The 20,653-nt window shown below is 41.2% G+C and overlaps 1 protein-coding gene across 7 annotated transcripts in view; it reads right to left on the reverse strand.

Annotated features, from left to right (window-relative positions):
• PLD5 (phospholipase D family member 5) overlaps positions 1–20,653 on the reverse strand; it is a 280,023-nt gene that overhangs the window by 62,464 nt on the left and 196,906 nt on the right. For all 7 annotated transcript variants that reach the window (XM_045011366.1, XM_045011372.1, XM_045011367.1 and 4 more), the window contains one exon: positions 3,480–3,607. In XM_045011366.1, the coding sequence (XP_044867301.1) occupies positions 3,480–3,607 (128 nt within the window). The remainder of the gene's footprint in view (positions 1–3,479; positions 3,608–20,653) is intronic.

Genomic DNA, 20,653 nt, shown 5'->3' on the forward strand with positions numbered 1-20,653 from the left:
AGAAATTAACGTCAAACTTTTCTGCTTATTTTCCCCTTCATGTGGGTTTTCCCCTGACAGGAGAGAATGCAATCCTAAAACAGCAATGTGTCCCTTTAAGAAAAGTCCTTATTAACTGTGGCCAGAAGTTTTAAATGAGCCTAAGTGTGTTGATGCTCAGTGAAAGTCAATGGGAGTTAGACATGATTCCCTGAGGCCCCACAGAAATCCCAGTCTATATTTCTTAACTTTCCTAAATGAGACCGGACAAATATTTTTAATCAGGAGAAAATTTCTGCTGTATGTCTTTGCTCTGTATAAATGCTGTACTCTCTGATAATATCCTATTAAATAGGATGGCAAACTCTCCTTATGTCTCTAGAAAGCACATGGTAAGATGAACGGTCAGGGAATGTGTTTGAAACACAGACCCACATAAATCTGGCTCCAGCCAGGACATTAAAAAAACAACAAAAACCCAAACTATAATCTGAATTTTCACAGGAACTTGGATTACTTCACTGTGATCAGTCTGATCAGACAGGGGACTGTGGTGTCTGTGATGGAAGTCACTGACAATGTCACTTTGACACCTTCAGCTATACTGAGTAATAAATATGCTGCTTTTCTACACTCATTGTTTTGACTGTTATTCAAGATTCACATTTGGTGGGTCCCTCATAGTTAAAACTATACAATTAACTATGCTGTGAACAGATCTGAATTATTTTGCTTATGACAGAGGAATAACTTGTCCTATTGCTTTATACTACATACAGAAAAGATAAACATGAACAATTCAGAAAAATATTCAGCTTCCTTACCTCATTTAGAATAGCTCAAAGTTATCCTTTAAGAGGCAGTTCATATAATCTCTCCAATCAATATTAGTCAAAAAGCTAATCCTTTGTTAATTCCAAAGAAGATTCCAGAAAGATGCCAGTCTCTGTTTGCTCCTGAATTCTTTCCTTGTGTTTTCTTAGAATACACAATAGGTGGGATCCAAAAGGATAGAGGGCCAGATCCTTGACCCAGACACATCCTTTTTTTCCACATTCCACATCTCACAGGATTTGTCTAGGCTCCCATTTGTATATGGGCATGCTGGTAGCATGGCCAGCACACTTTGCATGTCAGTAATCCCAAGCAGTATGACAGCCCATAGGGAGCTGTTCCCAGCTGGCATAACTTACAACAGCCCCAAGGCTGGAATTTTCACTGGGTCACCAAAAGATAGATCTACAATCTAGGAATTAAGTCTCTGGCAAGGTTTCTACCACAAACTTGTGATGCACTATAATTGTTTTAAAAATAAAGGTTACAAACATTTTTTTATAATGGCAAAGTATATTTACTTCACTCTCGTTACTCAAGTGGTTGAGCTATTTTTGTTCAAACATTCAACCCCTTAGATCAAAACAAGCCTGGAAAATTTCAGCATGAACTGTTTAGTCAACCTTGCATACAAATATTGTTACACACTATGCCCATAATTAGTAACATATTTAGAAAGCAAGTTATTTTATTATAACTCATTTCTGGCCATCTAGGACTTTGTGGTTTAAACCAGTGATTCTCAAACTTTTTTTTTCCACAGACCACTTGAAAATTGCTGAGGGTCTCGGCAGACCACTTAATGATCTTTCCAAATGTTGTTTGTACTGTTAGCTAACTATTGTAAAGCGCTTTGGATAAAAGTGCTATTAAAAAAAATAGGAGTACTAGTGGCACCTTAAAGACTAACAAATTCATATTAGCATAAGCTTTCATGGGCTACAGCCCACTTCATCTGATGCATAGAATGGAACTTATAGTGAGGAGAGATATATACATACAGAGAACATATAAAAAATGTAACAAACAACTTTTTTTGTTCTACAAATAAAAGCACACAACTCATATTTTAATATCAGTAGTCTTACCTTCCTAATGTCTCTCCCCCACCGCAGCAGCCCCCGAGCTGGGGCTGGGAAGGAGGCGGGTCTCTCTCCCGCCACAGCAGCCACAGAGCTGAGACTGGGAAGGAGGGAAGTCCCTCCCTAGCAGCTGCAGCCCTGGAGCTGGGGAAAGTCACCTCTTTCTCTGGCCGCTGCAGCCCTGCACATCCCAAATTCCCCCCACTCCCACTTTTCACGCCACTGCTCCCTCCAAAGGGCACCACCTCACCTTACATGTGCATCTTCTCTGGGGTCCAGGCACCTAATTAGTGGAGCCACACCTGCGCACCTCCACAAATTAGGTGGGTGGCCCTTCATTCTCTCGTGTGCTGCTGCCCAAGTGTGCAGATTAGAGGGAACTATCCGCAGACCACCAAATGGAGCTCGCGGATCACTGGTGGTCCATGGACCACAGTTTGAGAACCTCTGGTTTAAACCATGCTGCACATCATGGTTACCTGTAGCTCCAGGATGACAGTGGGGATAAATTCAGACCACCTAGCTCCAAAAGCACAGTCCCCTATCTCTTGAGCTGAAGGAAAATCTATATTAGCTTTTAAAAAGTACAGGACCAATCACGCACAGTTGAGCAATTCTGGTTCCACCAATAGAAAGCAAAGGTACACAATCAAAATTGGCATTTTTGCTATTCTTGACACACAGGAATTTGCATGTAAAACTCACATTAACACAGAAAAAATGTACTACCTTTTTATGATTTCAACAGACAACTACTAAAAAAAAAGTAGCACTAACAGCTGGACTATAAAAACAATTTACTACAGATACCTTCAGAACACAGATTGGCTATGTAATTTAAAAAAAAGAGTCTCTCTCAAAATTAGGGAGTTCACAGCACTGATATACTGATGAAGAGGTGCTGATTTATATGCTTTGTATTTTTCGGCTCGAACACATATACAAACTCTGGGTCTCATGCTACAATTCCTCTGTGCATGTAACTTCCACTGAAATCATCAGGAACACATTGAATTTTTTCAGGGTCAGACTCACTATCTGGGAATGAACTTCCCAATTTCAGTTTTACTTTATCTACTTTGCAGACTTGAGAAACTAACAAAATTGGTTCATGCTCGAAATGTTACAGCAGAGCTTCCATTATGGATCCCAACAGATGATCTTCCAACTTTTTATGAATGGGCCTGTACCTGCATTCTTTCCTCAGTCAAATTCATCACTGAAATCAGTGGGAGTTTTATCTGAGTAAGGACTGCAGGCTTGATGCAATGTAATTCCAAGATTTCCAGTATGATTTAATGTGCTTGCGGTTTAGTTACTTCTCTTCTAGGAGGAACTGCTGCCCTTAAGAGACTGTTAATGGCAAGTTTCACTGTGCAAAGTAGTATGACTTACAGTAAGACAGACAGTCTTCCATATAGGCAAAATAGCCACAATATTGTACCTATTTATTCTTATCCCCATAGAAAGTTATATATTTAAAAATAATAAGCAAGATATACTTTTCTACTATGGTTTTCTTTGGTTTAGATCTACATTAAAAGTATAAAGTATATCTGAGTTTTCATTTATCAGTAAAATTACCTGTCCCAATGACCTCCAGTCTAAGCTGGCACTTCCAATGTATACATGCTGTTTATCAACAATCCAGAATGATGATTGAAGGCGACCTTCATTATAAGCAGTCATATTCATATACAGCACTTCTGCACCTAGGAGTTCAATAAGGACACAACAATTAATCATTGTCCAAAAGAATGGAAGGTACATGCAACAAGCAACAAAGAGGAACGTGTAACAGTTAAGCATTCCAGTAACCAAACTATTAGCTGACATCAGTTAGACTATCATAGCTTTTAAAGCAGTCTGCAAATTTTATTTTAAACCACGTTACTGCCCTATTCTTTTAGGCCTGCTCCTGTGCTTATCGATGAGTTCAGTGAGCATAGGCTCAGCCTACCAAATATCCCAAATAAACAAGAGCAGGTGGCATTTCAACACATTACTATTGTTTACCTATTTTGTCTCCTGTTATAGCTGCATAGAGTTCCAACAGTGCACAACTGCCAGTTCCTGCTCCATGCAGCACACAGACATGTACTCTATTGGAGACATGACTTTGCACTTACCCTTAAAGAGTATTTTGGGGGGGGAGGGAAGGGGGAAGAGCAGACTGATCATTGGGCTTCCTTATGTCATGTTGCTTTTCCAATACTGCTCTTGCAAAAACAGTTTAAGTTTTAAAGTTTCATGTCTTAAATCATACAGGATATGAATTATAATATTAACATTTTTAAAGTTCACAACAAAAAACTCATTAATATTACATGCCCAAGCTAAAAACCCTTGTTATTTTTGTTTATGTACCAACTTAGAAATATGTGGACCTTTGCAAAATGTGTAAGAGTTAGTGGAAAAAACTTGTCTCATGTATGAAAAATGCATTTCTAAAGAAGATAAGCCAACCCAATAAGGAACACTCAGAAAAAAGCAACTTAAAAACTTCCAACCAAAATCTGAATAAGACTAAGGAATCTATATACTTTTGACAAACTGCCAGCTAAGTGTCAGACAAAATTCAGGAAACTGAAGTCTCTTGGATATTTATAGAGTCTTTTTACAAATTTCAAATTTCAGTTTAATCTGCTGATGCCAAATACAGTGAAATATCTCACAGTGAGATCATTTGCCCCATTGTTATGTTCTGTGGCGGTTCTTCACTTATACACACACCCAAGCATGGAAGGCCCTGGACACCGAAGAAGAGAGGGGGTGTGTGTGTGTGTGTGTGTGTGTGTATGTAATGAAAGGCAGGATCCCTGAAACCTGTATAGATATGAAGGAGCTCAATTTAGATCCACTTGTCATTCCTCATACACAGGGATGTGTACCCACACACAGCATGCTACTGCAGCCTGAGGAGTTACAAAGGTTACAGTAAGTTAGACACAGACTTTGGGCTAGTCTACACTGGCAACGCTAACGTGCTGATGCGGCAGTGCTTTAACGTGGCTTGTGTGGTTGCGGCACCAGTGATGGGAGAGATCTCTCCCAGTGCTCTAAAAAATTACCTCCATGAGGGGCGAGGCTCCCAGCACTGGTGCACTGTCTACACTGACACTTTATAGTGCTGAAACTTGCTGCGTTCAGGGGGGTGTTTTTTCACGCCCCTGAGTGAGAAAGTTGCAGTGCTGTAAAGTGCCAGTGTAGACAAGGCCTTAGGCTGGTGGTAGTGCTGGTTTTCTTATCTCCCCACCCACCAGTCTTAGTAGAGAATGCCTGCCCTAGGACACATTCTTGGGCTTTCAGTACTGACAACCCAAAACAATCGAAAATCATGAATCAGGCCCCCCATAATCATAAGATTGTTTTCAAATAGAGAGCAAGATAGCAAATGCAAAAAATCAGGATGGTGGAGGAGGGGAGAGAGATAATAGGATTCTATGTAAGACAAAGTCCCTAATATCAGGGCATCTGGTCATCCTATTTTCAAATCATGAGATATTTTAAAAATAATAAATATTGGGTTAATGTCACTCAACTTCTGGTTTCTGACCCTTTCACATTTTTAAACTTCTATGCATCAGTGTTAGAAACTTATTTTTTGGAATGACAGTAAAATTTCATCTAATTAAATGATTCAAGGAGCTGAGAGAGCAAGAAAGACACCAAATACGACAAAACTCATGATAAAGTCACAAGAGTTGGCCACTCTGGGCTTTGAGCAGTTTAAATATTTAGCTCTCTAACCAAAATTCCATTTTGTGCAACCTGGACTTCATCTGCAAATCTTCCAGGCATGTCACCTTTCATTCTCATCTATGCTTGGAAGCACAGCTTTTTTCTGAGCACTTTATACATCTGAATAAGAGCTGCAACATGCTGCTGACTTTCAGTATGTGCGTTAACAAGTAGAATTAATTCTGTGTATAAATCAGAGGGCAAACAAAAAGCAATAGGGCAGGTGTTAAATTGTTTCTGGCAAAAACAAAGCAAAAACAATAACTTTCTTATATCTGAAATGGAGATTCACAATCAATTAACTAAGAGAAACACACCACTGCAAAGTGGTAAAACTTTGGAAATTCTTCATTATAAATGGAGTTTTCAACTAATCAATTTTAACATAAGCAATTTAGAGTGAATTAGCATATATCCAATTTCCCACATTAAGCAGCAGTGTAAATAGCTTAACACCCACACCAAGTAGGTTATAAATGAAATGTTGTTTGATCTGGAAGAGGAAACACTGGTCTGAAGCAGCTACTTACTTCTTCACAAATGAATTGTTTTTTCAAACTTGCTTGAAAATAAAATAATAAAATAATAAAATAATAATAATAATAATAACAACAACAACAACAACAACAACAACAACAACAACAACAACAACAATAATTGGAGATATATCAATCTCATAGAACTGGAAGGGACCTCGAAAGGTCATCGAGTCCAGCCCCCTGCCTTCACTAGCAGGACCAAGTACTGATTTTTGCCCCAGATCCCTTGAGCAGAAACTTTGCCTGCCATGTTTACAACAGGAAATATCTTACCAAGCTGTGCTAAACTCTGTAAAATATTAGAGCTCTGTAATGATCTGAGCCAAAACCCTGGATCTGAATCCCTCTGAATTATGGAAGAAGATTGGATGGCATGAGCCCATCACTTTAAAATATTTTTAATTGCAACCACTGACTCATCAGTGAATGCAGTGGTATAAGACGGGCTGTGATAATACATCCTATTAAAAAACTTTAACCCACATTTTTGCCAATGAGTCTTTCAATTGAAAACAGCCAACTCATAATCAGAGCAGACAGTATCTCTAAGTAAATCTAAAAAAAAAGTCATGTCGAGAGCATCTATCATCATCAGCTGCTACAAGGACTACTAATGAGACCTTAATTTTTGATGAAAGGAAACATTCATCAGTATGGATAATAGCCTGTTCTCTACAAGCCCTTCAGATGTTCTCTCAAAGCAGTCTTATCAGATCTTCAAGAAAATCCATCATCTCAGGCATGGTCCATGTCCCCTGAGGAAATTAAATTGGACTGATTGATATGGCTAGCCATAATAGATCTCAGTATTCTACCTCAGACTCTGTTATCAAAACTGATGGGTCTACAAAGTTTAATCAGAAGACAGAATTTGTAGGGTTGATTGCCCAGAGAATGCTAGATTCTACTAACAGTCAATCATAAAAGCCTTGGTTCACTGAAGATACAGCATCCGTTGCAATGTCAGTGTCACAACTATTTACATACCAGTGCAAGTGCCTAGAGAGCCATACAGTGCTGTCACTTAAAAGTATGGTGGATATGTATATCCCTCAAGATTTTGCATAGTATACTTTTGGCCAGATTGTCCCCCTCTTGAAGAAAAAGCCACAGAAGTGAAGAAGGTATGTTTGAAACTCTGCAAAGATTTCTCACATATTTTCCACTACACCCTTCTCTCAAGGGAGAGAGGTTTTAGACCCCATAGAAGGGGAATAAGTGGGGCAGTCTGGTAGCCCAGCAGTGCACACAGGAAAATGACACTCCATCTCTGGAGACCCTGGTTTTCTCTGTCTCATGGCAAACCAGCCCCTAGACTAGCCATTCTGCCTTTGGCTTTCCTTCCCTGTCTAATGAGTAGATAGGAAGTATGGCAGGGAAGTAATACTTGGACAAACATTAATTTCTGAGCTGATTTCCAGCAGGAACTCTGTTGGCTCACTGCTGGAGCACTTCTCAGCAAATGGCTGTTTCTCACTCCCATCTCTGGAATACCTCCTACAAAGTCTACAATGCTGGAAAGTTTGGTCTCTGTGGATGTGTCAACACTGCATCTGGAGCAAGCCTCCAAGCCCTGGGTTTGATAGAGGGGGTGGAGCATACTATAGCTGCCACTCAAGTTTTGCCTTTTTCTGCTGTCATGTGGGATTGGGGAGCAATGGGCCAGTTCAGAGTGGCCTCAGCAGGTAATGACGGTCACTAATCCAGACTCAGTCACTCACCCCCTCAGTTCTGAGGTAACTTGTGCCATCCAGTAGACCTGATGCTGTGAGAGAATATTTCCACAGTACCTGTGGCTATTTCACCACTTTATCTAGGCCAGCAGCCAGCTATAATCTAAGTTAGCTTCATGCAACTGACTATTAGCTATAAACCATAAGTTCACAATGGAATTCCACACCATTTATATGGATCTGCTCAATCCAGCAAATGCAAGTTCTACGTCAAAGCTCAGTGGACCAAATCAGATAGGGAGCACTAAGCCATCCCCCCAGGGCTCTTACTGCAAAACTCATGGATGTTCTAGAATCCCACCATGTTTATGAGAATACCATTCGGTGACAGCGCAGCATATTTAAGCCAAGTCATCCCTGTAATAGATATAGCGCAGTCTTCTATGTCCAGAGGTGCTGAAACAATTTTTATAGGGCGAGGAGTACTGAGAGCCATTGAAACAAACTGTAAACTCTGTATATAATGAAAACCACGTCAAACCAGTTCCAGCACTTATGTCTATGTCTTGTTTGCAAAGAAAATCCAGAAAGAGTTTCTGCTGAGGCTGCTTTTATCACAGCTGCTTTGCGAGTAAGTCTTCAGACTCAGCCGGAGATAGTTTCTGACACTAGCTAAAAGTGAAACTCAGCCCTGCCATAAGCAAATGTAAACCCTTCTGATTTAAATGGAAGTTGAATCTGCTTATACCACAGCTTAATCTGGTTCTCCATCTTTGCAGCAATACTGTATCCTTGCTTTAAATGAGTGTGACAGTGGTGCCTTGAAGGGCCACCCTGAGAATGCTTACTCAGGGCAAACTGCAAGGAATAGGGCAGACAATACCCAAAACTGGTGGTTTATTCTATAATTAGAATCAACAAGTCAGTAGCCAAACAGCTTCTGTAATATCACACTGGCTACCAAGAAGCCAAAACACAGTCCTCTTTAAGTAATCCACCCTTCGGCTCCCATCCAGATAGCCAAGTCTAATATAGCGAGAGATTACTGAAAACCTTATTCACCATACTTTAAGTTCTACCGATCCCAAAACACCAGACACATTGCCCACCAGGTCAATGAATATTTCAGATCTCACCCAAATACAAGCTTACAGCCAATCCTTATTAACTAAACCCAAGATATATTAATAAAAGAAAAAAAAAGAGAGTTATACATAGTTAAGAGATCAATACAGATGCTCCACGACTTATGCAAGGAACGCCTTGCGGAACTCAAATCTTGTGTAAGTCGGGAACGTATACCTGACCATTATGCAAAAAAACCCAAACAAACAAACAAAAAACAAAAAAAGAAAAAGAAAAACGAAACAACAACAACAACAAAACCAAAAACTTCCTAGCTTACGGAACTTTTTCCGTAAATTCGGATTTGCGTAAGTCGGGTTTGCGTAACCCGGGGAGTGTCTGTATACATACAAATGTGCGTAAAGTCTTAGGTTAGTTTCATAGCAGAGATGGCACTCTAGGTGCAGTTTGTCCAAATCCTTCTATGGGAATTCCATGGTGAATCCAGGGTAAACCTGGAGACCTCAATATTGTGGCTTAGACTTTCCCTGTCAAAGTTCAGGAAGATCTGAGACAAAAAGGGTCAGACCCGAAGCTTTCTTTATATTTGTCTAGCAAGCAAGCCTCTTGACAGCAATTGTCATAGCAGGGCCTTCCTCAGATGAAGAATAGGTAAAATATATTGCTGCTTTGAAGCTAATCTTCTATTTCCTATACATACACAGGTAAGTAGTTGTGTTCATTAACATATGGCAATTAATCAAACTATCAAGGCAGTTCATTATGGCACAGAGAATTAAGCTGAAGACAATGTAAATAATAGTAATTCCTATGGTATTTTACAGCTTTGATCTTTGAGTCAATAGAATACAGTAATGAATCATTAAATGAATCAATAAAAGACAGGAATAGGATTTTAGCAACTACAAGCTAATTAGATCACATTGTTAAACTCTGAATAAGATATAGGTAAACACAGACAAATAAAATTTGTATATACTCCTGATTCTCTAACAATAGAATCAAACATGTTAAAGATTCGAGTCTAATACATTTATTTGAAACTCAGATACAAGTAGATTGTTTTGATTGACTTCAGTGCCTCTGGTTAAGTTATTATGGGTCACGCACAAGTTGACCAGGCTGTCAGTGTCACAGTGAGACATTCTGCATCTTTGTATGTTTAGCTTAAGGAATTTCAATAGTCCTGTGTACCACAATGCAGGGGAATGTATGAGAGAGAGGAGGGGTATTTGGGGAAAGCAGAAGGTAAGGGGACAGATGCACCAGCAATGAATGAGCCCAGTGAACAATGCAGAACCTCAGTGTGCAGAATAGTGATGGACAGGGGCAGCTCCAGGCCCCAGGACGCCAAGCACGTGCTTGGGGCGGCATGCTGCGGGGGGCGCTCTGCCGGTCGCCAGGAGGGTGGCAGGCGGCTCCGGTGGACCTCCCGCAGGCGTCCCAGCGGAGGGTTCGTTGGTCCCGCGGCTTCGGTGGAGCATCCGCAGGCACGTCTGCGGGAGGTCCACTGGAGCCGCGGGACCGGCGACCGGCAGAGCGCCCCCCGCGGCGTGCCACCGTGCTTGGGGTGGCGAAATGGCTAGAGCCACCCCTGGTGATGAAAAAAAACCAGGAACCTTTGCCACATTAGTACCAATGCGAGTCCACTGCCATGTAGCAGAAACAACAAAAATCCTAGCAGAGTAGGTACTGGCACTGAGAAGAGAGGCCACATAGTCTCCTCTCCTTGCTCAAAAGAGAAAGACATAAACAAGTAATTTCTATGAAATATCTAGTCCCAGAGCAACTTTTCTAAATCCATACACCTTATCCATTGAATCCCCGAATTTACTGAGCTCAAGAGTAACACTCCTGCAGTACATTACTGACCTGTTTTAGCACAGTTAGATTGTAAAGCCCTCCCTGGCACACCCTACTGCTAGGGTTCCCTCAGAGTACATTTAGGATTACGAAGGCATGCTGTCTCATCCCCATTCCAGTCTGGTCGGTATCATTGTCCAGTAGCTCATTTCTCCCCAACCTCACCCCACAAAAATGCAATCTCCTCCTTTTGGATTTTCAGTAAATTATTGGCTATGCTTGCAAGGCTGTATTTAACTTGATGGCCTTTCTGTGTTTGGATGGAGGACCCTGGTATGGGGGAAGAAGGAGGCACACACAGAGCCCCTGACATGCAAGAGAATGGGGAGTCATACAGAGCCCCTGGCAAGGCAGAAATTGGACGATCCTGCTATGGGGTCGTAGGGGATGCCTGTAGCCCCTGGAATGGCAGGAAAATGGGAGGAATGGGGATGCACACAGGGAGCGTGGCAAGACAGAGGGGGTGACACACAGGGAGTTTGAGAGTGGGAATGGAGGGATGCAAGGAGCATTGGTATGTGCAATATGCTTGGCCACCACTAAGGAAGTGTTTAAAACTCTACTTTTATTTTCAGTTTCTTGTTAATTACCATTTCTACCCTGTGCCCAACCTGCTATGCACCCTTCTGTCACCACTGGCACAATCATACTTTTTAAAAGCACAGTTCTCCTCTCTGCTTCTTCTGTTCTTGCTCCTGTTCCCTCACTCCACTGAGCATCATGGTATGTAGTTTTCCCAATTTCCAAATAATGTGACTTTTCAATAGGACTGCCCCCTGAATCTGAACAGCAGCCAATTTGTCCATCCCTACCAATGACAGACATTTGGTGCATAGCTATGTGTTGTATGCTAATTTGGCCAGAACAACAAAGTATCCTTCAGAATGACTGCATGCGTGACAACTTTTTAATGTAAACTGATCAAGAATTTTACCAGAACAATGTTCCCTCAGGGGGAATGTAGACGTGTGGGACTTACCCCTGCGGCGCCTCCTGCTGGTGTCTTGGGAATTAGCTCATTTTCCAGCCTTGCAGCGCCCTCTGCAGCCTGGTGTCCCACTGCCGCTGGGCCCCCACGTCCCTCCCTGGACTCCAGTGCCCCATTATATGGGGTGCTGCCCCAGCAGTAACCCCTCACTCTTAGGGTCTCCCCAGGGAACCCCCACCCCCTATCCCCACCTCACCTCAGTCATAGGCTACTACCAGTCACCAACTAGCCCCCACCCCCTGGGACAGACTGCAGTATAAGCCACTCATCACAGGCAAGGTTGAGTTTGGACCTGCTGCCTCCACCTAGCCTTGGGCTGTCCCCTGCAACCCCAGTATCTGTTTGACCTTATCCTAGGCCACAGCCAGGGGGGTTTCCAAGCCAGGGCTCTCCAGCCCCCTTGGCCTTCCTCCAGCCCTTCTCCACTCCAGGTACCTTCTCTAGCTCCCCAGCAGCCAAGCCCACCTCCCTCTACAGCTAGAGGAGACTGTCTGTGCTTCTGGCCCACTGCCCTCTTATAAGGGCCAGCTGGGCCCTGATTGCACTGGCTACAGCTGTGGCTGTTTTCCCCATCAGCCCAGCTTTTCTCTGCCACAGCCCTCTGCTTTGAGCCCTTCCAGGCAGGAGCAGGTGACCACCCACCTACATGGAAAAAGAAAATGAGTCTCCCATACACTGATTCACTACATCTCATACTGGACACAATCCAGTGACTCAGGCAGAGGATTATATCCCCAGCAATTTTAAAATTTCCTTCTTATCTGTTTGTGAAAGATCTGGAGTTGTTCCAGAAGCTCCATTAGTATGACCTGTCAGCACTCAAAGGAGGACAAGTGCAAAAGCAGAGGAATGCCTAACTTAAAAACACAATGTTCTTTTAACTACAACTCTGAATGATAAAATTACAAACTTTAGATTACACCATTACTTTATGGCCTCTTTCAGGAATATTGGATTTGGAATACAATTTTAAAAAAAGTCTTCAATGTCCCGTCTGTTCCCAAGAGGATTAATAATTCAGACTTAGTTCAAACACAGGACAGTTAAGGACTTTTAGAGAAACATCTGACTGCTATGCCTTAGTTAAGAATCCGTTGCCTTTTAAAAATTGTCTGGACTGAAACTTCCTATTCTGGAACCATGTAGCATTTATCAATCCCTACCCATAAACAAATCACAACAGACAAACAAAAACCGCAGTACATTTGCTTTCACTGTTTTTTATACAGTTGCCACACAAAAATGCATTCAATCAGAGTTAAAGTTGTATAAATGTATATACTTGGACTGAGGTTGAGATGGAAATAGGAGACAAACTAGTTGAAAGTCTCTGGGTAAGGATAAAAGGAGTAAAAAAACAAAGGTGATATCATGGTAGGGGTCTACGACAGACCACCCCATCAGGAAATAAGGACAACCCAGGGAATTACAGACCAGTCAGCTTAACTTTTGTACCCCGAAAGATAATAGAGCAAATAATTAAGCAATTAATTTTCAAACATCTAGAAAATAATAAGGTGATAAGTAACAGTCAGCATGGATTTGTCAAGAACAAATCATATCAAACCAACCTGATAGCTTTCTTTGACAGGGTAACAAGCCTTGTGGGTGGAGGGAAGAGGTAGACATGGTATATCTTGACTTTAGTAAAGCTTTTGATACTGTCTCATATGACCTTCTCATAAACAAACTAGGGAAATGCAACCTAGATGGAGCTACTATAAAGTGGGTGTAAAACTGCTTGGAAAACCGTTTCCAGAGAGTAGTTATCAGTGGTTCACAGTCCTGCTGGAAGCACATAATGAATGTGGTCCCACAGGGATCAGTTCTGGGTCTAGTTCTGTTCAATATCTTCATCAATGATTTAGATAATGGCATAGAGAGTACACTTATAAAGTTTGCAGACAATACCAAGCTGGGAGGGATTGCGAGGGCTTTGGAGGATAGGATTAAAATTCAAAATGATCTGGACAGACTGGGGAACTAGTCTGAAGTAAATAGGATGACAGCTTGAGAAAATTAAGAACACAAATGAAAAACATGCAACATTCCTGCAGGCACTTGGTGGCCTGGTCTATACTAAAAGTCAGCTACGTCATTCAGGAGCGTAAGAAAGCCATACCCCTGAGTTACATAGTTTAGCCAACCTATCTTCCAGTGTAGACAGTGCTAGGTTGTTGGAAAAATTCTTCCCTCAATCTAGCTACCAGCTCTCAGGGAGGTGGATATATTACACCAACAGGAGAACTCCTCTTTTCAGTGCAGGTAGTGTCTACACTAAAGCACTGCAGCTGTGCCGCTGTAGCATTTCAAGTGTAGACAAGCATGTGTGAGCTAGCCATAGCACAGCATAATCCCAGCCAACCGGCTCAGCTACTGTATCTTTGAGTCAAGGTGATAGAGATTCAAGAAGTGTCTAAATGGCTGAAGATGCATCATCCACAAAACAACTATTTTGTGAAGTTCCTTAAAGATTAAAAGCACAAAAATCAACCTGGACTTGTTGGTTCTTCATGAGATCCTGACCTTCTCCGGAAAGTAAGAGCACAGATGGTAGACTGCTATAGCACTTTAGGAGTTCACATGTGTTACTGTGCTGGGAAAATCTAATTATAGAACATGCAGCCAGTTTGCGGTTTTGCCCTGCTTTTTGACAGTCTGCCCCTGAGGTTGGCACTCATGATTGTGAACTACTCCAGACAGCTTGACACCATGAACTGAACAGTGTCTGATCCCTGTGGTGAGATTTGTGGGATTTTGCAGGATAAAATCTGCCACACTTTAAAATGGATGCAGTGTAAGTCAGCAGAGCATGTTGCACCTAAAAATAGATGAACCTTAAACAATTCAGTTAGGGTAACCAGCCCAACGTTTGCATTCCTAGCTGAACTATTCATAGTCCTTTGGACTACAAAGTTATGAAGGAACTTTCACGTGAAGAGAGACTTACTTGTGAGATTTCTGGTACTTCACAATTCTAGTATTTACATCTTAGCCAGAAGAACAGCAGCTTTTCTCATTGTCCAGCATTTCTGGTCCCACCTGGAACTACGAAGTATAATTGCCTTAAAAAGAAAAGTTCTCCAGTGTTTTCAGTCTTGAAAAAAAAATGGTTGGATTGGGTTCATTTCTAATTCTGAGCAAAGGTTCAGGTTCTTATTTTATCTTAATCAGTTTGCCTCATCCAACTTGTAACCAATGCATTATCACTGTCATCACTGATAAAAAGTTTGAAGATGATATGAAAATTGGGGGAGTGGTAAATAGTGAGGAGGACAGGTCACTGATTCAGAGCAATCTGGATGTCTTGGTAAACTGAGTGCATGCAAACAATACGAGTTTTAATACGTTAAATGTAAATGTATATGTCTAGGAACAAAGAATGTAGGCCATACTTATAGAATGGGGGAATCTATCCTGGGAAGCAGTAACTCAAAAGAGATTTGGGGGTTGTGATGGATAATCAACTGAACCTGCACCATGGCCAAAAGAGCTAATGTGATCCTGAGATGCATAAACAGGGGAATTGTAGGAGTAGAGAGGTTTTTTACCTCTATACTTGGCACTAGAGCAACGACTACTGGAATACCGTGTCCAGTTCTGGTGTCCATAATTGAAGAAGGATGTTGATAAATTTGAGAGGGTTCAGAGAAGAGCCATGAGAATGATTAAAGGATTAGAAAAATGCCTTCTATAGATAAAAACTCAAAGAGCTTCATCTATTTAGCCTATCAAAGAGAAAATTAAAGGATGACTTGATTACAGACTATAATTATCTGCATAGGGAATAAGTATTTAATAACGTGCTCTTCAGTTTCACAGAGAAAAGTATAACATGATCCAATGGCTCAGAGTTGAGATTGACAAAGTCAGACTAGAAATAAGGTGTAAACTTAACAGCAAGAATAACTAACCATTGGAACAATTTAACAACGGTCATGGTGGATTCTCCATCACTGACAATTTTAAAATCAAGGCTGGATGGTTTTGTAAAAGATATGATTTAGGAATTATTTTGGTGAAGTTCTATGGCCTGAGGTCAGACTAGATGATCGCAATGGTCCTTTCTGACCTTGAATCTATGATCCACAGTAGCAAATTTTGGAAAAAGATTTTGAAATTTCAGTGCAATAACAGGATGAAATTTTTGCAAAAATTTGGACTCATTTTTCCACCTGCTCTATATGTTAGAAAAGACCTGAAGTGAAACACCATAACTTACTCCACCCAATCCTGGGAGAAATCTGAATCTGAAAATTTGACATGTATGACACTAGTCTACTCTTATGGCTAGATTATGCAACACAGCTATAAATTATACAAAGGGGTAGTGAATTGAAGTCAAAGAGATCACTCTTATCAGTTATTACCAACAGACATAACTGTCGCACAATTAAGACCTTAATATACATAAACCATATATTTGTGTGTTTGGCTTGAGAAGTGCCTTACATTTTGAGAGCCTTCACTAACTCTGAAATCACTATGGGCCCAACTTTCTAAACATAGATGCCTGAAGTTAGATGCAGACGTCAGTGCTTACAAGCCTGAATATTGACACAGGCATCCAATTTTAGAGGTAATAGTTGAAAACTTCCCCAGCTCCCATACTAAATTCTGTGACTATAATGTCATCTCAGGGCTGCCTGCCATATAAGGGCATGGGAGGCGGCAATGGTGTCTCTTTCCAGTTTCAGAAACAATCAATAGTTTTGGCTTCTTAATCCAGTTTAAGACAGTTTGACTGTAAAGCCACAAAAACCTAGGATTCCAAAAGTAGGACCACAACAATGAATAGAGTCCCATTCATGTTATAAAACAGAATTACATACAGTATTAGATACCAGGTCTCCTGTATCTCAGTTAAATGTATGGTGGATAAATACATTGATTTAAAAAAACCCATTTTTTATTTATATCATGATTTTTTACATTGCTAATTCTTTACTTTCTTCACATTTTATAGTCTTAAATTAATAAAGTGGATGTTTTGCACTTTTTAAAAACTAATTTCCTAATTGTTAGCAACACTTCAGGTTTTGTATTTTTCTACCAAGAAGTTTCACACTTAAATGCTCATCTATGCTGAAAGAGACATGTTCAGGGCCTGATTAACATCCTTACTGTGAGAACATCACAAACTCAAACACAAAATTGCTCAGCAAATAGTCTGTACTATATTTGCAGCCAAAACCAGCTTCTGATATATTGCACAAGTCAAGAATGCTGAAATGCTTCTACATTATGTTTCTCCATAGGGGTTTGCAGTTTGAAGCCAGTTGGATTTCTATTCTTAAATTACTCACATGCTTTTGAAAAATCCCATTTTTAGGTGCTTAATCATGGAGTGTAGGAGTCTAACTTTAGGCTACTATTTTTGCAAATGTTGGCCCATGTGTATAAGAGTTCACAATGATTTAGTTAATGTACTGAAAATCTAAATAACTTTTTATTGCTAGTGAAGTGGTATTGTTGTGAAATGACAAAGATTTTATGCCTCTAAATTTTAATAAAAATACAATTGTAGCCCCGATCCTTCAAATTCATAAGTACAAGTAGGTCCACTGAAATTAATGGGTTTTATTCATGTGAATAAAGTTACATATTTGCTTAAATGTCTGTAAGAATTGGATCTTAATTTCCAATGCTTTGTTTTGCCTATAGCAGTTTTGTAAAATTCACAGAAGATACCCTACCAGAAGTGGCACTTTAAAAAACAGGAATGGAATTTATAATTTAGTTCATTATAAGTTTTAATCTAAAATAACAATAACACACATTTTCACATTAGAGTTATTTTTTTAAAAATCAAGGGATTGAAAATTACTTCACCTTGATCCAATGCCTAATCTACTAAATCACACTGACTGCCACACAGTCACTGAGGCTTCCTGTTTCTCATTTTCCCTATCTGTAAAATAGGGATAAAAATGCTTATTAGCCTATTGTGGTAAATGTAGTTATATTATATAGGTGATAGGTCAGATGCCACAGTTTTGTGCACTGTATCTTAACTGATTTCAGGAGGTGAGACGGAATGAGCACAGGATGTTGGCAGTGACCTTGCCTATGCTTTTCCATACTTTTAATGTTAATTTTAAATTTCCTGGCTTGCTAATTATTGTTTGTTTGATTTTCTTCTTAAAACTACAAAGTTATGACAAATCATCCGAAAATTGAAATTGTATTTAAAGTTGTAAAACTATTTCATAATAATGAAACCTGATGGGAATAAATTGTTTTCAAATGCAACTTCCAATGGACTACACTGTTTGAAAATCCAATTTTATTTCTATCATACAACTTAGTAACCTCTTAGCACCGGTCATCATCTAAAGAAAATTTCCTGAGTATAAAGCTATGCACTGCTGATTCTGATGACACTGTAGATAATTACTGTACAACAGAAATTAGTGAAAAGGATGTTTTGTTTTTTAATTTTTCCATGGGTTTTTTTCTTCCTTATTATTTGAGGGAATGCTGTTCATTTGGCTAATGCCTCGATTAAAAATAAGATTGTTGAACATGTTGGGAAAATAATTTTTATCCTCAGATGATTTAGAAGACAGGCATATTACTTCTTAAGGAAAGACTTATTACATTGTCAGTAAAATCACTGGTACAATAAAATTGTGTTTTCTTTGTAAATGAAAATAGCCCTCTTCTGTATTCAAAAAAATCAACATTGTTATGCAATTACAAATATAATAGAGGGATTAGTAAAAGGGATTAGATACACTGATTTTTTCCATGGACAGGCATTTGCTATTTTTTTAGGTTACTATTATGAAGAACTGGATTCATTTTTAAAACTCCTGAAACATTCTAAAATTCATGGACAAGTTTTCATCAGTGTATGGGTACATAGGAACCTGACCTCCTACATGCAAATGAAGCTAAATTCCTATTTGTTTTCATTTATCAACATAATTTCATACAAATATTTATACATGTTAATATCCCCAACAAACTTAACGTAACATTAAACATGGGTGAGGCAATATATTTTATTGGACTAGCTTCTGGTCTCTCTAATATTCTGGTATTAATATAATTATAACAACACTGCAAATAACTTTAGAAAGATCTCAGAGGCCTTTGGATATCATGGGATAATCCTTAGAAAATTACAGGAATATGGTGTGAATGAATGCCTTTAAACTAGTTTGCCTCTCTAATTATTTCAGTTCAAGGTCCACAAAATAGCCAAACATCATCCCCTAACCTATCATATCCCATCATGCTTTGAGTGTAAAAGGTTTGGTTCTGGGTTAATTTTTCAACCATTTTGTGGGTTTCAGCTCAAATAAGGCGGCTGTGGGCTGGTGCTGCTTGGTAGTGGTCCTCTGGAGTGGTGCAGCTTGGCTGAGTTGAGCATGGAGGCTGCTGGGTGGTGAAGTTTGAAAAAAAAGTGGTAGCATAATTTCCCGCTATTTTTCTCACTCCTTTTCCTCTTAATGCCATTTCACTGCTCTCTAATTTTCTCCCATTTTATTGTTTTCTGTCTCAGTAGGTACCTTCCTGACCCCATCACAATAGTAACTGAGCCTCTCAGGAACATTCATGGACTGATTTTAGAACACTTGGGGTATTGTCCCCACTTTACAACGGGGAACCTAGGGCACAGGGAAACTAAGTGATTTGCCCATGAGCTCATGGAAGTCAGCAGCAGAGCCAGGTACAGACCCCAGATCTCTGAGCCAGTGCTTTAGACCAGGGGTCCCCAACCCCCGGGCCGCGGACCGGTACCGGTCCGCGGCCTGTTAGGAACCGGGCCGCGAACCGACCTCTAGCACATCAAGCGGCGTGTCTCCGACGGGGCCCCTGAGCCCCGCCCCCTCAGAGCCGCGTGGTGAGGGGGCGGGGCTGCGAGCTCCGGGCTGAGCTCAGCTGCCTCCGCTCGGCGTGGAGCTCACAGCCCCGCCCCCTGACCACGCGGCTCTGAGCGGGATGGAGCTCAGGCCCCGCCGGAGACACGCTGCAGCTATCGGGCGAGGCGCTGAGGCTCCGGGTGAGGAGGGAGCCGTGGGTAAGAGGCTGGGGCCAGGGGGGTTGGCTAAGGGGCAGGGAGTCCTGGGGACAGTCAGGGCACAGAGAGGGGGTGGAGGTTGGGGGGGCGGTCAGGGGGCAGGGAATGGGCGGGGGGTTGGATTGTGGGTGTTCCGGGGGGTGTGTGTCAGGACTCAGCGGGGGGGGAGGGGGATAGGGGTTGGGGCAGTCAGGGGACAAGGAGAGGGGTGGGGTCCCAGGATGGTGGGGGTCTCTGGGGGATGGTGAGGGGACAAGGAGCAGGATGGGTTGGGGATTCTGAGGGGGGGGGCAGGAAGTGGGTGGGGGTCAGATAGGGGGCAGGGCTCCCACTAATTCTGCATTATGGTCAGTTGTATAATTATTTCATTATATATTACAATAATAATAGAAATAAAAGTACAAAAATAAATGTAATGCGCTTGAATCGTCTCAAAACCATCCCACAGGTCCGCGGAAATTTTTTTTTCTACGAAACCGATCCCTGGTGCCAAAAAGGTTGGGGACCACTGCTTTAGACAAATGGCCATTCTTCCTTTCCCTTCTGCTCGTCTCTCCCTATCCCTCTTGCCCTCTCCACTTTCCTCTGGTCCCCACCCACACCCCTGCCCTCCCTCTTCCCCCTCAAGTCCTCATTTTTCCCCCCTCACCTGTCTACCCTTTCTCACACCCACTGAGGAAGCCCTACTTTCTACTAGCTGCCACTCTGTCTGCAGTCATCCTAGATTTTTTTCTTCAGTTTTCTCTGTGTTGGCTTTTCACTTTCTCCCTTTGGCTTGCTTTGTTCTTGTTATCTTGCTCCTCTCTTTCCCATCCCACTTTCTCTCCTATTCCTTCACT

The sequence above is a fragment of the Mauremys mutica genome, chromosome 3 (assembly GCF_020497125.1).
Source record: "Mauremys mutica isolate MM-2020 ecotype Southern chromosome 3, ASM2049712v1, whole genome shotgun sequence".
Lineage (NCBI taxonomy): Eukaryota > Metazoa > Chordata > Testudines > Geoemydidae > Mauremys > Mauremys mutica.